General features: G+C 38.4%; 3 protein-coding genes and 1 long non-coding RNA gene across 4 annotated transcripts; 2 read left to right on the top strand and 2 right to left on the bottom strand.

Annotated features, from left to right (window-relative positions):
• Positions 1–273: 273 nt before the first annotated feature.
• On the bottom strand, positions 274–7,492 carry bpnt2 (3'(2'), 5'-bisphosphate nucleotidase 2). The gene is made up of 5 exons (XM_039677490.2): positions 6,795–7,492; positions 4,446–4,605; positions 4,134–4,229; positions 2,872–3,033; positions 274–1,457 (listed from the first exon to the last, which is right to left on the bottom strand). The coding sequence occupies exons 1-5, from the start codon at positions 7,131–7,133 to the stop codon at positions 1,201–1,203; spliced, it is 1,014 nt and encodes a 337-aa protein (XP_039533424.1). The 5' UTR covers positions 7,134–7,492; the 3' UTR covers positions 274–1,200.
• Positions 7,493–7,569: 77 nt separating this feature from the next.
• Positions 7,570–9,548, top strand: LOC148981482 (uncharacterized). Its single transcript, XR_016168574.1, has 2 exons — positions 7,570–7,681; positions 8,789–9,548. It is a non-coding gene; the product is annotated as an uncharacterized LOC148981482 (long non-coding RNA).
• Positions 8,406–12,696, bottom strand: mffb (mitochondrial fission factor b). Its single transcript, XM_039677489.2, has 7 exons — positions 12,329–12,696; positions 11,676–11,887; positions 11,406–11,587; positions 11,225–11,313; positions 10,706–10,873; positions 10,301–10,388; positions 8,406–8,955 (listed from the first exon to the last, which is right to left on the bottom strand). Exons 2-7 carry the CDS (start codon positions 11,881–11,883, stop codon positions 8,824–8,826), a joined length of 867 nt encoding a protein of 288 aa, XP_039533423.2. The 5' UTR covers positions 11,884–11,887; positions 12,329–12,696; the 3' UTR covers positions 8,406–8,823.
• A 134-nt stretch (positions 12,697–12,830) lies between these two features.
• On the top strand, positions 12,831–17,109 carry ftr01 (finTRIM family, member 1). Its single transcript, XM_039677488.2, has 6 exons — positions 12,831–13,589; positions 13,720–13,815; positions 14,121–14,354; positions 16,027–16,183; positions 16,295–16,351; positions 16,506–17,109. The coding sequence occupies exons 1-6, from the start codon at positions 13,005–13,007 to the stop codon at positions 17,039–17,041; spliced, it is 1,665 nt and encodes a 554-aa protein (XP_039533422.2). The 5' UTR covers positions 12,831–13,004; the 3' UTR covers positions 17,042–17,109.
• The last annotated feature ends 821 nt before the right edge of the window (positions 17,110–17,930 follow it).

Raw genomic sequence — 17,930 nt, forward strand, 5'->3', positions numbered from 1 at the left:
ATCATTTTATGGATTTAGTTTTAAATTTTGTATTAACTACACTACATTAACAACAACAAAAAGAAGAAATAACCATTAAACAATCTATTACGCAATCATGCAAGACCTTTCTCCTTGTACAGAACCTTTTTGGCATTAAGTGTTCTTTAAATTTAAGTTAACAATAGAACCACACTGAAGCTTTTGTCCTAAGAGTGTACATTCCCTTCACTAAAGCATTGTTTGACATAATGACACAACTGTACTTCAACACGTAAAAAAAAGTTTCACTCCTTGTAAAACCCATATACATTTATTTATTAAAGGCAGAATGATGACGTCAATCAATGTGATGCCAAATAACATGCCTCAAATCTCAGACAAGATCTGTAAAAGGGCACATGCAGACTTCGATTTTTTTCATGCACACAATGTTGTTGTCAGAACGTAAACAGTACATGCCTATCCAAAAGAAAATCAACAAACAATCATGGAAAGAGTATGAATACTCATACAAAAATATGTTGTTTTTTTTAAATTGGCAATCACAGTGAAAAACCCTATGAAAGATCAACATCTGAATGATGACTGCTGAGTTTTCTTCCAACATTCCTTAGAAACAAAAGACTTCAATCTGAACATACTATATTATATATTTTATTTACAAATGGTGCTTAAACCTCTGTAGTCCAATCACACAGCAATTCAGGTATCAGTGTATAAACTTTACAAATTGATATCTGACAGAGAAACCGGAAAAACGGCATCAAGGGGAACGATGTAATCATTCGCTACGCACAAGGACGTCACATTCAAGTTATCTCTGGATTCACAGTTAAATCTTTACCCAAAACCATTTTAAACCTGTTTTTTCCAGTAAGTTCAGAAACTATATCCTCAAAAATCAAACGAGAAATAGAGCAACTGGTTCACCTTGGAGATTAATAAAAAAAAAAAAAATTGACCTCATGATTAGAGTCTCACACTTTTAGTTAATTTACACATAAACTTTCTTTAAATGTTTCACACTAATGATCCGTACAAGCCAAAGGCACGCTTTCTTTGTACAAAACCTGTAACACTTCTCAAACTCGTTTGGGTACTCTTTACAAATTGAATTGAGCTACAGGTGTTGGATCGGATCTCATTTCCTGGAGTTTGGAACTGAAGAAAATGGGAGTGTTGAGGACAGAACCACATGGTGATTTATTATTGTTTGTTCTATTCCCAAGGAGGGAGTCTTTTCACCAATTCCTTGTGGTCAGTTTTGATGCTGGCCAGCAGGCCGTCCTTGTTTCCTTCTGACCCCGAGTAATCAATCTGCTCTCCTTTCAGGGTTGTCATTTGACCACCAAGAGACTTCAAGATGGCATCGCCTGCACAGATATCCCACTTTTTGATGTAGGTCACGTGGATGTACATATCGGCCATCTCTTGTTCCTTATCGGTGGAGTCTAGAAGAGCCAGTACCTTGTATCCTGTGGAGGGGGAAACACAAAGGTTACTGAAGCAAATTTCTCCTGTCACAGTAATTCACAACTATTTTATATTTAGTAAGAAAAAAGAAAATGTAGAATGAAATTTTGTAAATAATTGGAATGTGGAAAGATTTGGGGTGACAAGAAAGGGTTAAAATATATGAAGAGTTCAGATGCAAAAGCCTCTAAATGCCATTTGAAATTTTCTTCTAAAATGACCATTTTTATCAAGCTTGTATATTTAAGTTCAGTAATTTCACTTAAATGACAATAGGTATTAGGTATTCTTCATTGCCATTTAAGTGAAATTACTGAACTTAAATATACAAGCTTGATAAAAATGATCATTTTAGAAGAAAATTTCAAATGGCACTTAGAGGCTTTTGCATCTGAACTCTTCATATGAACCATTACAAACATTTTTAAACTTTGGAATAAAATGCACCACTGAATAGTTCACAATAACACAAGGATCATGTAATTAAAGTGTTTTTTCACCCAAAAATGAAAATTCTCTATTTATTAATCACCCTCATGTCGTTCCAAACCCGTAAGACTTTTGTTCATCTTCAGAATTCAAATGAAGATCTTTTAAATTAAATCTATCCCTCCATTGAGAGTCTACGTAACTACCATTTTGACGCTTCAAAAAGTTCGTAAGATTAATCCATATGAATTGAGTGGTCTTTTATTCACATATAAACATTAATGTCCAGGTCTTTCTTTCTTCAGTCGAAAAGAAATTAAGGTTTTTGATGAAAACATTCCAGGATTTTCTCCATATAATGGATTTCAATGGGAACCAAACGGTTCAAGGTCCATAAGACAGTTTCAGTGCAGCTTCAAAGAGCTTTAAATGACACCAGACGATGAATAAGGGTCTTATCTAGCGAAACAATCGCTCATTTAAAAAATAAATAAAAAAGTTTAAGTTTTATAAGCTCAAATGCTCGCCTTGCTCTATTCTGTGATGAGCGTTCGTGACTCTCCTGTTCGAACTCGTTCATCAAAATGAACAAATCTTTTTTCGAGTCTAAATTTAAAAATCACTGTTTTCTATTAGAGTATATTTAAAAAATTTATTTATTCCTGTGATCAAAGCTGAATTTTCAGCATCATTAGTCCAGTCTTCAGTGCCACATGATTTAGAAATCATTCTAATATGCTGATTTGCTGCTCAAAAAACATTAATAATTATTATCATTATAAATGTTAAAAACAGTTGTTTTGTGGAAGCAAGGATACATCTTTTTTAGGATTCTTTAATGAATAGAAATGTTAAAACAACAGCGTGTATTTGAAATAGAAATCTTTTGTTAATCTTACAGACCCCAAACCTTTGAATGGTAGTGAACATATTTATTGCAAATATTTTTTCAAAACATTTATTTTATGATCTCCCAGAATGCAGTACCTGCGCCCCCTGCTGGTAATATTTCCGTATTGTTTCCAAAGGCAGCCTGAACAAAGCTCTTCACCTTGCCCGAGTGAGAGCGTGAGACGATCACCGTAGGAGAGTTTGTGTTGTATGAAGAACGAGGTGCCACATTGGATCCCTCTCCAACAAAACCCCATGCTGACAATGAGAGAGAACATGTGTGAGCACCACAGTATGAATCCATTAAAGGAGTATTTCACTTTTAAAAAAAACTTCCTGATAATTTACTCACCCCCATGTCATACAAGATATCTATGTCTTTCTTTCTTCAGTCGAAAAGAAATTAAGGTTTTTGATGAAAACATTCCAGGATTTTTCTCCATATAATGGACTTCATTGGGAACCAAACGGTTCAAGGTCCAAATGAGAGTTTCAGAGCAGCTTCAAAGGGCTTTAAACGACACCAGAGGCTGTGATATAAGCTGTGATACGCGTTCGTGACTCCTGTTTTCTTCTTAAAAAATCTTTTTCCGAGTCATTTCATTCCTTTTGTTCGTTGACGAAATGACTCGTACAACTCGAAATGACTCGATTTGTTCGTTTTGATGAACGAGTTTGAACAGGAGAGTCACAAACGCACATCACAGAACAGAGCAAGGCGAGCATATGTGCTTATAAAACTTAAACTTTGTTTTTTTTTTTTAAATGACCAATCGTTTCGCTTGATAAGACCCTTATTCGTCGTCTGGTGTCGTTTAAAGCCCTTTGAAGCTGCACTGAAACTGTCTTTTGGACCTTGAACCGTTTGGTGCCCATTGAAGTCCATTATATGGAGAAAAATCCTGGAACGTTTTCATCAAAAACCTTCATTTCTTTTCGACTGAAGAAAGAATAACATGGATGTCTTGGATGACATGGGGGTGAGTAAATTATCAGCAAAAGTTTTTTTTTTTTTTTTTAAGTGAACTACTCAATTAAATGCAGAACAGTCAGAACAGGACAGTTTAGGTATAATGATCATTAATGCCCTTATACACAATAATAAACAACTTTAATTGTCATTAAAGACAAAATTTATCTTGAAGCCTTCTGTAACTCATTTACTTATGTTTTCTTGTTTATTAATCATTACACATTGTGTAGTTCTTATCAAAGAACCATATATTTGATTATTAAACAAGTGCACAAAGTGAACTTTGAAAACTACAAATTGCTCATTCCTCAGCATTCCCAAAATGGCTCCTAGATCCTGTATCCAAAGTCACCTGGTAATGTCTGTAAAGCTCAAATAAACACACCTGTGTACCCAGTGAAGGGTTTGTGGATCACACCTATTACAGGACTCCCATCCACAGCCACACACACCATTGTGGTAACATACTTCCGGAGATTTTCTGTTGAAAGCACAAACAGGATTTACATCCTGATACAGCACTTGTGGACTGCTGGAACATGCAACTGTTTCTCCCACTACAACAGCATAATAAAACTACAACTCGCGTATAGATAACCTACTCATTGAAGATATATAATATTATTCCTCCTAAAAATTCCGGCAGTTCAAAGGTGACTGATTTATGGTGATTTATAAATAAAGAGTTGCACCAGACCTGTGTATTCCTGAGTGGCGTCCAATGGATCAATCCACACTGTGATCTTTTCTGCAGGAACCTCCTTCTCCCCAGGGATCTTGGCCAGAATTTCTTCAGGGATGACGCGCGTCCACAAAGTGGCCTCACCCTCTGCGTTCGCATGTTCTTCTGAGTTTACCTGCAAACAGAAAAGAAAACCACGCTTTGAAGAACATTTACGCAGCCGTTTCTGTTGCTTAACCTAGACATCCGCACCTAGACAAGCATTACAATGCGCATGATAACTTTCTTTAACTCTACAACAAGTAATAAGCTAATTAGTCTTCGACAGCGACGCCATTGAAATATACCACAGAGCTACCTCAAAACAGAAGTTAAAATACAAAATTCTAAAGATGGCTGCATGCTTATTTCTCGGCTTTAAACAGAAGTTATATTGTTCTTCCATAGAGTGGCATATGTGAGTGAAGCGGCTTTTCAAACAAGAAAAAATGTCGGGCGGAACTTGCTTCTGTAAATTGTGAATACGCGCAACCAGCACATGCGGGAACTTAACTGTCAATTTTGTCCACGCCCCCTTTTGGGGGAAACATGTCCGAAATCTCCACTCAAAGCACTACTCCCTACCCCCTATGTAGGGGATAGAGAGCATAGATATGTATATAAAGGCTAGATGTGTTACGGCGGAGTTTCCATCGTCATCACCGGCGGCCATCTTGTTACAGACAAGCTGATGTAAGATGAGTGGTCAGCACGAACACAAATACTCTTATCTCGTTGAAATCTTGACGGATTTACAAATGGTTTGGATTCTTACAAACGTTAACGTGGCTATAATTATCTGGATGATTATTTATTTATACACTTTTTATTCATAAGTATGCAGTGTCATAACTAAATCTCTGACATTTATAACAAAACAAACCGTTTGAAAATCGGTAGAAAATTGAGCAAGTTATGGTCATTTAAATAGTACATGTACCATTAACACAATGTTACGAGTGAGCGAGCTGCCTGTGACAAGATGGCCGACAGGTGCAGACGTCGACCTCCATTGGCCAGCAGCGTAGATGACATATCTAGCCTTTATTTACATATCTATGGTAGAGAGTAGAGCACTATATAGTGAGCTCACCAGCATAATAGAAACACCACTTTCGGACACTACTCGATCGTCTCTCGGCGCATCATCTGTCAGCTGGTGCCGAGCCGGCTCTGGGCTAAATAGATTTTTTAAAATAAACATATTACATTATATTGAGCTTAATTCTCCAAAATGTTATAACTAAAAGTCATTTCTGGCCGTTTTTGTTATAATGGGCTACTCCACACATGATTATATGTGATTATAACTTATTTTTACGATCAGCGCAATGCATGATGGTATGTAGGGCTTAGGTTAGTAACCATCGTTTGTACACTACTTTTCAAAATGCATTCTGGGATACATTGCTCGCCATTTTGTAGCGCTGTAATGTATATATGATGATTATTTTACCCTATATAGACCATTTCACAATATGTAAACAACACTGGTCCAGAAGCACTTCCTGTTTCAGTTTTTTAAAACTACATAAAAGCTGGGATAAAATACAACCAACAGAACATTTAAAACTGAATCAAAAAGTTAAACAAACAACTTTAAGATGTTTTCTTTACATGTGAAATAAAGAAAACAGTTACAAACTGAAACAGGAAGTGCTTCTGGACCAGTGTTGTTTACATCTTGTGAAATGGTCTATAGTCCACTCAATGGACTATATAGGGTAAAATAATCATCATATATACATTACAGCGCTACAAAATGGCGAGCTCACTATAGTCCACTATATAGTGAGTAATGGGTGATTTCGGACACAGCAAAATGAGGAGTCTAGTTTGTTTGGTTTTTCCCCCAAAAGGGGGCGGGGACAAAATTGACAGTTAAGTTTCCGGATGTGCCGGTTGTGCGTATTGATTGGCTGGTTAGATGAGGGTGACAGGACGTCCTCACGCCAGTAATGGAGGTGAATTTATTTTGGTTAACGATCACGACGAGTGCAACATGAAATACATATATAAAAAAAAAAATACTGCGTGCACGGATAAATCATTTTTATTACATGGCTTGGTTGAATTCTTATGTAGAATGCAGCCTGTTATTTCTTGGTGACAGACCTCTGCTAGTGCTGCGTTTAACACCGTTGCCATGGACACAGTTCTGTTAACTCCGGAGGATAAATGAACTCCTTTAAATCAACAAAATGTTGTGTCAAATTATTGATTAATTTGGTAGGTAGCAATGTAATAAGTCCCGCTCGATATTATCCCTTAACGTTACATATTATAAATACAATGACTTTATTAACTCTGTAACGTTAACGTTACCTGTATATTGGGGTAGGTGTTCTTGATCAGGTAGAACATCTTTCGGTGGGAGTTCAGATCACCCAGCGTGAGCTTTTCACTGGCACCTTCTTTAGTTTCGCCCTTTGACTTCTCCTCCAGCGTGTTGTCCTCCCTGATCCTCTTCACCTCCCGTCCGCCCTGCACCGCAGCATCCATGGACAGCGCGAGCAGGTCTCGCAGATCCACGGTCGTCTTCTGTCTGAACGAGGGGAATCTGCTGGACAAAACTCCCGCGTATAGGTGATAGATCACACCGACTCCCAGTATGCAGAACACGGCTATGCCGAGCGGCGACAGTCGGATGCCCATCGGTGACATCGCGAAAACGACCGAGCGAGCGAAGCCAGTGAATATGAGAACAGGACAACTGTACTAGACGTCCTCCTCCAAGGTGAACATTTGCACCCTGATTTGAACACTATTATAACACAAGCGATCAAAATGCTAATCCAAAAGTTACTTATTTATTTCACCGGCTGAATCCAGGGTCGAGCGAGAGCTTCCTTCATTGGTGTGTTTGATATCAATCCGCCGCAGTCTTAGTACAGATGTTTGCGTTCTCACACTTACGGATCCATCACTGACTGTCAGCAAGTAACTTAATACACTGACTGTTCCACGTCCACTGCTGTGCCAACTGCCAAGCAGGGCCGAACCCACTGTGATGTCCGGTTCGTGAACGAATCGTTCTTTTGAACCGGTTCTTTTTAGTGAACCGGTCGAACCAGTACAAAACAGGACTGAATTGGGAACCGATGAGCTGGAGATACTGCGCATGTGCGATAAGACCGTCTCTAAACCGAACTTTTTTTCGGCCGAGTGCATTGTTTGAGCACAGGCGATCCGAGGGCCAAATTCAGTGAAATGTAAGTTTATTTAATAACAAATAAAATAAAACTGACACTATTCACGTAATAGGGCATCGTTTAGACATGTAAACCATCCGCGTTTGCTCATCGCCTCGACTGTACAGGGTTCATTTGCAAAGCGTAAATGTAAGAAACTTATTCAAGTTGATTATGGCAATGATTACTATTATTTAACTGACGTTATGATTGCAAATGTCTTTGACTGAATGTACATTTATCCGCCGGGATGATATAATTGACGTCATTACGTGAGGACGTAAAAGAACAGATGAACCGATTCATTTAAACGAAGTGTCCGAAAGAACCGGTTCGCGGAAAAGAACCGGACTTCCCACCTCACACTTCATTTTTCTTCCAGGTCAGGAGACAACAGTCAGAAACGTGTTCAGAACGAGAGAGCGCCCTCTATTGCTTCAGATCACAGTGTATGCTTCAGAGCAAAAACGTTTTTCTCCATGAAAAATGATCTCATAATTCTGAGAATTAATCAGTTAATTCAGAAAACCGAGTAGAATTTTTTTCTTCAAGCAAGCTGTGATATTAATATACTGTACGTTTTTTATACTGAGTATCAGCAACTTCTAGATATTTTGACTAAAGAAAAGGTGGAGCTATTATTTATTTGCTTTAAAACAAGTGTGGCGCTTTTGCTCAGATATTAATAAGATATTTAAAATGGATAAAAATCATGATCAAGTGTCTAAAATTCAGTGACAAGCAATACAGTTTATGCATTTTACACTTTAATTCTTTGGTGATCCCACAACTTTAAATATGTTCTTGCACAAATAACGACTTTGAACTGAAAAATGAGTACAAACTTTCATGCATTCACAAAAATGGAATGTCTAATGAAATATTACGAACATTTACATCTTCACGTCACGTTGCACTGGACCATCAAACTACTCGTACAGAACATTTACAAAAACAGTATACAATCGGAAATGCAAAAAATTAAAAATAACCACATTTCTTAGAGCATAATTAGACCTGTTATTGAAAGTAGTGCAACTGTTATATTATTATATCGACCAAGTCTGTGAATGAGAAAATACCTAATATACAATCACAATGTGACTAAACTGTCTTTTATTTTGTTAGACCCTCTAAGAATGAGTGGAGAAGAGGGGTGTTGTTCAGCGACGGAGCCAGATCCAGGAGTTGACCAGCCAGAACGCAACAGTGAGGGAGTACATGACCATTTCCCGCTTGGCTCGCTCTTTATTCTCATGCTCGAGTAGCTGCAGTCTTCGATTCAGCTTGATGATCTGTTCAGTAAATCAAAACACATGATTAATCATGCATGTGATCAGTTAAGGATGAAAACTGAGAAGGAAAATTACAATAACACTACTGTACCGTAAAATAAAATAAAAATATTTGACTAAAATAGCTTATTATTATTATTGGCGGATAAGACGCAGGGAGACCTTAAAGCTTTTCTTTCGTTGACAACAGATTAATAAATGATCATAATTATACATTTTGGAAGATTTTCAAAAGCACACAATAAGCAACGTCTTCTCTGATGATGCGATTACTGGCGCGAGGGCGGGACAATCTGTCACTCACATGACATCACAGCAATGGCAACCACCACAACCATCCAATCAATTCCTGATGAAGAAATCAATGCCCGGTCCTACATTTTTGTCTTGTTTCAGTTGCAGTTTCACTCAGATATATATTGAATCTTCCACCATGGAATAAAACAGTTTAAAAGATAATTGTGACTTTTTTTCCTCACAGTTGCGAATTTACATCCTGCAATTTTGACTTTTTTTCTTTCAGAATAGCGAGATAGAAACTTGGAACAGCGTTTATATCTTGAAATTCTCACTTTTTTTCTTGCAATTGCGAGTTTATATCTAGCAATTCTAATTTCTTTTCTCAAATTTGTGATTTATAAAGTACAATTCAGTGGAAAAAAAGACTCAGAATTGCACGACATAAAACTGTCAATTTCGCAGCATTGCAAGATATCAAGTTAATTAACTTTTTTTATTTTTCACTCAGTGGCGGAAACAAGCTTCCATTGATATACATCACAATAGGGAAGAAAAGACTCTTGCAACTTTCCGTTTCATGCCACCTTTGAATGTATTTAAAAATGCAGCTATTTTTTTTCCTCAGAAGTCTTGGGGGCATACTTTTTAAGTAGGAAAATACAAAATAAGTAAAAAAAAAAAAACTCCCTGACTTATGGACATTTTGTTACACAAGTGTTACAGGCAGAGGAGTTAAGGCCTGTTCACACCGGGACGAATTTCGCCCGCGATATTCGCCGACGTTTAACGTTTAACGAGTCGTGACTAAACAAAGGGTGCCAATGTGAGAGTGCACACCGCCAAAACACAAAACGGTCTTACCGAGTAGGCTACACATATGTAACGGCGAAGAAGATATACGCCACCGTCTACACTGCCGGAAGACGAGGAAGATGCAAGGCAAGATATCATTACATTAAGCGCCATCTAATGTCAGGAAATGAAATTGCAATGCAATCGTCAGCGAAAATCGCTTGGATGTGAACACAAAAAAACGTGTTGGAAAACGCTGGCGAATAACTCGCCCTGATATTCGTCCCGGTGTGTACGGGCCTTTAGACATTACCTGTCGTCGCAGTGAGGCAGCGTCTGTTAAGACAGCATCATCAGCAGTGTTCTCCAGACCTAGATCAAAAGTCACAAGAGCTGTCCGACTACACACACACACACAAAAAAACATTTGATTAGAAACTGTTTTTTTTTTAAATTCCGTTAAAAATATATTTAAATAATGATAAATATAAATAGCTTAAAGGTGCAGTAAGTGATTTCTGAGAAACACACCCCCCACTGCTGATTGGCTACAAGTGTGTTGTGGTGCTCGGTTCGATCCCCTTTCAACAGCTTTTCTCAGAAATCACTTACTGCACATTTAATAAGCATGCATTTGACTCTTATCTACTATTCACACACACATTTATGCTTTCCATATGCATAATTAAAAGAGATGCATCATTTGGGAAGAGCCCACCTGCGGTGGCTGTCGTCCAACACCTCCAGGACCTGTTGGTAGGCCCTGCGAGTCGTGCTTTTGATGTAGGCAAGGACACCAGTGGCACTATTTAAGTTTTGACCGTCCTCAGGGCTGATGAGAGGGGGACAAGCACGGACAGGAACACGGGATGGAGACGGGCTTGCACTAACAGAGAGAGATGTGATCGTGACACATGAATCACACATGGACACGTAATGCCTATCTGCTTGCAGACAACACAAGTGTGTGTTATAAAAACTAAAAAATGTCTAAATGGGTCTACATAACTTTTCTAAAAAGAAATAAACAAAGTAGAAGTAACAGTATGTGCAGCTTGATTTAAAAACATTTATATAAAATAGTCACAATTATAAAACTGTAGTGGAAAACCAAATCCTACTATTTTATTGGCACATTTATTTTTATAATTATTATGCATGCAGGGTTTATGCCCTCATATTAACTGAAATATGTATGTGTGTATGTGTATATATGGGTTAGAGTATTTTTACTCACAAATCATGTTTATTTATCTGTCCATTGCGATGCATTGTTGAGTTCTCACTCCTACAGCGCTCCCTTCTTGACCTAAAGTGAGATCGCATCTGTGACGAGAGGGACAACAGCTCGCAATTTCAGAATTGAAAAATGATAGCATTATTCAATGTTTTTCATTTTCCTGATTCATTTTCGTTACCTCATCTCTTGGCTGGGCAGTGGAGTTGCCTGCTGGCTCTGGCTCGAGGAAGTCCAGAGGTTGATCATTGAGAGTAAGAACCCGTGGTGGGGTCTTCAGTTCAACCGTCTCACTCTCAAGTGGCGTAGACTGGATCAAATCCAGATCTCTGGGTCTCCCGAAGCGGGCGTCATTGCCATCTCCTTGATAAGTTAAAAATGGGCATTAGTTGGCTGTTGCTTTCTTTAACATTTCATTTACTTCAAACCCACACCATGACTTTGCTAATACCTGCAATTACAATCCTTTCAGGCACATGCATCATAGTACTGTGGGATGCATCGAGAGGGGGACCAGACGGTTCCTCTGATGAGCTGGAGGATATCTTTAGCCTGTCTGGGATCCGCATCTGTTGACTGATGCCCTCTGTATATTCTAGCTCATAATGGATACGGTTTATCTCTGCCATATCAGCAGAGATGAAGTCAGTCTCACTCATTCACCTATAGACAAGCACAGAACCACAATAAATTATCCACCATACTCAAAATTTACTAATGTTTTGATCAGGATAGAACAAATCTACACTGCAAAGATAAATTATGGCAGTATAGAGATTGGATTGGTTAATAAAATCTCGAATAACCTCAATGATACTAAAATCATTATATCGAATGGGGTTTCAGATTATTGTAGCAAAATCGCCTCGAATGGTTTATATTTATATAAACAAATACGTCGTGTAGGCTACACGTTTTCATGTTTTCCATATTGGTAGGAATTGATAATTGACATTAGCTTACGTGTTAAAATCAACAGTATCATGGACCTAAGTGAAAGTGAAGTTGTTGTTTACATTTCAAAAATGAAATCAGTACGTTTGTCGAAACAGTAGCTAACGTTAATACTGGAAAGCATGCAGTGCAAAAATCTTGGATATTTACCCGTTTAATTTACTCAATCTGTCTGCACCTCGATTGCAACAAATGTGTCGGATTCAAATTACAGCCTCATCCGGCTAAAAATATTTCCATTTATTCACTGTAAGTCGCGTTGGTAACCAACATACAGCTGTAGTTACAATGATGTGCTCTCTGCTGCTAACTGTCTAGCTAGTGGCTAATTAACGCGCTCACTAGTTTTTAAAGAATTTAATTGTTGTGAGTGATCATAATTAACTGCATTTATTTGTTTAATGTTGTACACATACACACCGTTGGAAGACAATGTGATATGTTTATTTTAACAACGTTTATCGATTAGACCTTGCTGAATCCACTCATTTCCGGTTAGCATTTTCACGCACTAGCCTACGACCTCTTTGCCATGTAATGCGTCACGAATTTACGAATCCTACTATGGGGAAAGCATGGCTTGTTATGAATAAAGGTGACGTGCCTGAAAGCTTGAGCAGGGTAACCAAGCAACATCGGCAGATAAATAATTAATAATCATAACCAATGCCTTTGCCATAGTTGGATGTGATAATAGGAAAAACACGCATAACCACGTGAAAAACATAACCAGGAAATACTTTAGTATGTCAGCTGTGGAAACTGAAACTTAAGATTTATCAAGCTGGGGCATGCATGTCTTTATTTGGGTGTAGCCTATAGCAAAATGGCAGAAGCAAGTTTTTCTCAGGACCAGTTCAGCTGTCCAGTTTGTCTGGATGTACTGAAGAATCCAGTGACCATTCCCTGTGGACACAGTTACTGTATGAGCTGTATTACAGACTGCTGGGATCAGGACGATCAGAAGCTAATCTACAGCTGTCCTCAGTGCAGACAAAACTTCACTCCTAGACCTGCTTTATGTAAGAATGTTATGATTGCTGAGATGATAGAGAAACTAAAGAAGACACATTTACAAACAGCCTGTCCTCCCCAAAGCTATGCTGGACCTGGAGATGTTGGGTGTGACGTCTGTACTGAAAGAAAATACAAAGCCGTCAAATCCTGTGTCGAGTGTCTGAACTCTTACTGTCAAAGTCATCTTGAACAACATGAGAGTTTCTTTAAAGACAGAAGACACAATCTCATGGATCCCACTGGACGACTCCAAGAGCTGCTCTGCCCAAAACACAACAAACAGCTGGAAATCTACTGTCGTACTGACCAGCAGTGCATTTGTTATCCATGTTTGATGGACGAACATAAAATCCATGACACTGTTACAGCTGAAACTGGGAGGACAGAGAAACAGGTATGAGTGGAAATCAGTGTGCCAATGCTAATGCTAACAACAATAATAAATGCTAATACCGCAGTGTTGTGATTTCTGCAGTTTTATGTAATATTTCTGAGCTTTTAAAGCTTTTTTTGCTTTCCTACAGAGGCTTTTGGGAGAAACACAGAGAAAGTTCCAGCAGGGAATCCAGGAGAGACAGAAGCAGCTGCGAGAACTTAGGGATGCTGTGAAGTCTCATAAGGTAAGTTTTGAGAGTTTAAAGGGTAACTAAACCCCTGGCTCCACTCACTGACAATATTTGAGAAATGTAGGCAAGGGCGTGGTGGGCTGGTGCCTGCTTACGTCACAGGGCACCACAACTTCCAATAGGAAAATTCAACTTCAGCGTTCCACCTGAAGTGGGCAGCACTCAGATCATTAACTAAAAAAGTTGTTTTTAGGGTTTAGTTACCCTTTAAGGACACTTTCAGCTGTACTAAAGCTACTCCTGGGTCTCAAGCTGTGTGAGGCAGCAGTAAGAGTTTATTGTGATCTGTGTCTTGACAGCTCTCTGCGCAGGGAGCAGTGGATGAGAGTGAGAGGATCTTTACAGAGCTCATCCGCTCCATTGAGAGAAGCCGCTCTGAGGTGACAAGGCTGATCAGAGATCAGGAAAAGGCTGCAGTGACTCGAGCTGAAGGACTCTTGCAGCAACTAGAGCAGGAGATTGATGATCTGAAGAGAAGAGACGCTGAGCTGGAGCAGCTTTCACACACAGCTGACCACGTCTATTTCCTGCAGGTAACCCAATGACATAATAGCTAGTATGTGTCCTTTATTTGTTCAAAGTACATTAAAGGAGTAGTTCACTTTAAAAAAAAAAAATTGCTGATAATTTACTCACCCCCATGTCATCCAAGATGTCCACGTCTTTCTTTCCTCATTCGAAAAGAAATTAAGGTTTTTGATGAAAATATTCCAGGATTTTCTCCATATAATGGACTTCATTGGGAACCAAACGGTTCAAGGTCCAAATGAGAGTTTCAGCGCAGCTTCAAAAGGCTTTATAAGACACCAGACAATGAATAAGGGATGAATCTATGACCCTTCGAGTCATGACTCGAAAAAAGATTTGTTCATTTTGATGAACGAGTTCGAACAGGAGAGTCACGAACGCTCATCACAGAACAGAGCAAGGCAAGCATTTGTGCTTATAAAACTTAAACTTTTTTATTTATTTTTTTAAAGACCGATCGTTTCGCTTGATAAGACCCTTATTCGTCGTCTGGTGTCGTTTAAAGCCCTTTGAAGCTGCACTGAAACTGTCGTTTGGACCTTGTACCGTTTGGTTCCCATTGAAGTCCATTATATGGAGAAAATCCTGGAATGTTTTCATCAAAAACCTTAATTTCTTTTCGACTGAAGAAATAAAGACATGGACATCTTGGATGACAATGGGGGTGAGTAAATTATCAGCAATTTTTTTTTTTAAAGTGAACTACTCCTTTAAAAAGGCAATTCACTTCAATACACCTCTTCACTACAGACCCTCATTACTGTTTCAAAGTTAAGTTAAATTAAACTAGGTTTTCATGCAGTCAAGTCACCTAAAACAGACTACTCTATGGCCGATTCCACCCTCATGTGACTTCTCTTTTGTCACACTGCATCATCAAAGTTTTAACACATACTTTTGTGAAGTACTACCACGATATCACTTCACCAAATATAGCTTATTTAGCTAGACAAGCAGGGGCTGTGTTATCGGAATCACTTGGGGAGGAATATTCAAGGCTAACTGAAAGTTAGTTGCAGAAGGGGCAATTCAGAGCATGTTTAAGTCTTTTCCCCTTAGAGTTGTTTTGAAAAGTATGTCCAGTTAGCAGGTGTAACCTTGGTTTTCTGAGGGAAAGAAATAACATCCAGTTAGCCAGTGTAACATCCAGTTAGCTGTCCTTGGTTTTCTGAGGGAAAGACAAAACATCCAGTCAGCCATTGTAACATTCAGTTTTCTGAGGGAAAGAAAGAACATCCAGTTATCCAGTGTAACATCTAATTTTCTGAGGGAAAGGAAGAACACCCATTTAGCCAGTGTAAAATCCAGTAACCTCAGTTTTCTGAGGAGAAGACGGTAGACACACACCAGAGGTACCCTAGAATTCTGGCCATCTTTCAGAGCATATAAATCTAAGTATGAATGGGCCGCCAGTTCCCACTGCCGAAGGTACAGTATGTATTTAAGAAGAGCTTCAAGGTCCAATGTTGTCATGAACTCTCTCAGTACTGTGTTAAGCCTAAAAAAATCATCACAGACAGGTTTAGCTAGAAGATTGTAATAGTTTGCAGATGAATGGGCAAGGGTAGCCCAGTCAGGAAAGCCTTGATTTGATGGTATAATCTGCTGCTGATTGGATATCAAGTTTACTCTAGGAATCTTTTCTTTTGTATCTTTATTGTACTTTTTTTTCTGTAGAGGTTTCAGTACATCGCTGCACCTCCTGAATCTGGAGACTTACACAGCGTCACTGTGAGTTCTCTCTCTTTTCAAGACGTGACAAAGTCAATCTCTCAACTGAAGGACAAACTAGAGGGTTTCTGTACAGAAGAGGTAGAAAAGCTCTCTAATGGAGGTAAAGTACCTGCAGCAGCACATTCATTTACTCTCAAAAATAAGTCTGGCATCATGAAACGTGTAGAAGAATCAAAAAAGAAATTGCAATTATGTCTGTTTATTTCCATAGTAACATGCATTGAAACTCCCACTAATGAACCCAAGACCAGGGAACAGTTTCTTCAGTGTAAGGCATTTTAAAATGTACACACACACACACAGAGCCCTGTAATCATGCACATCACATGTAATATAAATGTTATTGTAAATACATGAAACAGATTCACTCACTTAGAAACATGCATGCATTCACACGCTAACAAGTGTTTTATCTCCATCAGATTCCCTTCAGCTCACTCTGGATTCAAACACAGCAAATCGTTTCCTCCTCCTATTTAAAGACAACAGTGTGGCTACTTATACGAAGACACCTCATCGCTATCCTGCACATCCAGACAGATTTGATTGTTGCTTGCAGGTGTTGTGTAAAGAGAATGTGTGTGGACGTGGTTATTGGGAGGTTGAGTGGAGTGGGAGTAAAGGTGTTTTTATAGCAGTGTCGTATAAGAGCATTGGCAGAAAGGGAGGGAACAGTGAGTTTGTATTTGGATTTAATAATCAATCCTGGGGTTTGTTCTGCTCTCCCTCCAGTTACTTGTTCAGGCACAGCAACATTGAAACCGAGCTCCCCGTGTCTCCCAGATCGTCTAAAATCGGAGTGTATGTGGATCACAGTGCTGGAACTCTGTCCTTCTACAGCGTCTCTGACACTATGACCCTCATCCACACATTTCAGACCACATTCACTCAACCGCTCTATCCTGGATTTGGGTTTGATTTGGGGTCAACAGTGAAATTGTGTCATCTAACAGTGTAGACTATGCTGTAAGTTAAAAAAAAAAAAAAACGAAAGAAAAGTGGAAGCAGTGAAGATGTAGGCTTCTACATTTTGCTTGGATGAAATGCATCCAGAAATTGGGGAGTTACTAAACCCTTACTAAATGTAAAATACAAGCTAATACATTTTAGTAGTTCATGTGTGTGTGTTCTGTGTGTCACTTGAATGAAACGATCAACTTTAATCAAGTGCTCCAGCAGTGGGCGCTGCATTCACATCTATGAAAGATTCATATTTATCAGAAGTGGCCCCTGTTTTTGATTAAGCTGATCTGGTTTGATTTTACATCAATATGAATGACATTCAGTTGACATACCTACCACATGTACCGGTCATACAGTATCATACGTCAATGAATCCTGAAAAAAAGTATTAACTGTGTTCAAGATAGATAATGAATCAGCACGTTATAATGATTTCTGAAGGATCATGTTGCTGAAAATTCAGCTTTGCATCTGTAATAATATTTAATTTTCCTGTTTTTTTTTTTCTTCAATTTCAAATAGGCATGCCGGCTTGATGAGCATAAGAGACTTCATTAAAAAAAACAAAAAAACAAAAAACATTAAAAATAGTAATCTTTCCAACCTTTTGACCAGCGCTGTATATACCATTATAAGAATTTGGTGTAAATTTGATTAAAGATTCTTGATTCTGTCATTTTATGAAGTTTTTAAAATCTCTGTATTCCATGTCTGTCTGCCTGGAACAGCATGACTTATTTGATTTATTCTGATTGCTTATATGCTATAAAATAAGTATCACACATAATTAAAAGATTTGTATGGTTTGCCAGTTGACAAATAAAACAAAAATACAAAGCCACTAGAATTTGTACACATCATTATTAATATTATTATTTACATGA

Source organism: Pimephales promelas, chromosome 5 (assembly GCF_988280905.1).
Source record: "Pimephales promelas chromosome 5, fPimPro1.hap1.1, whole genome shotgun sequence".
Taxonomy (NCBI): Eukaryota; Metazoa; Chordata; class Actinopteri; order Cypriniformes; family Leuciscidae; genus Pimephales; species Pimephales promelas.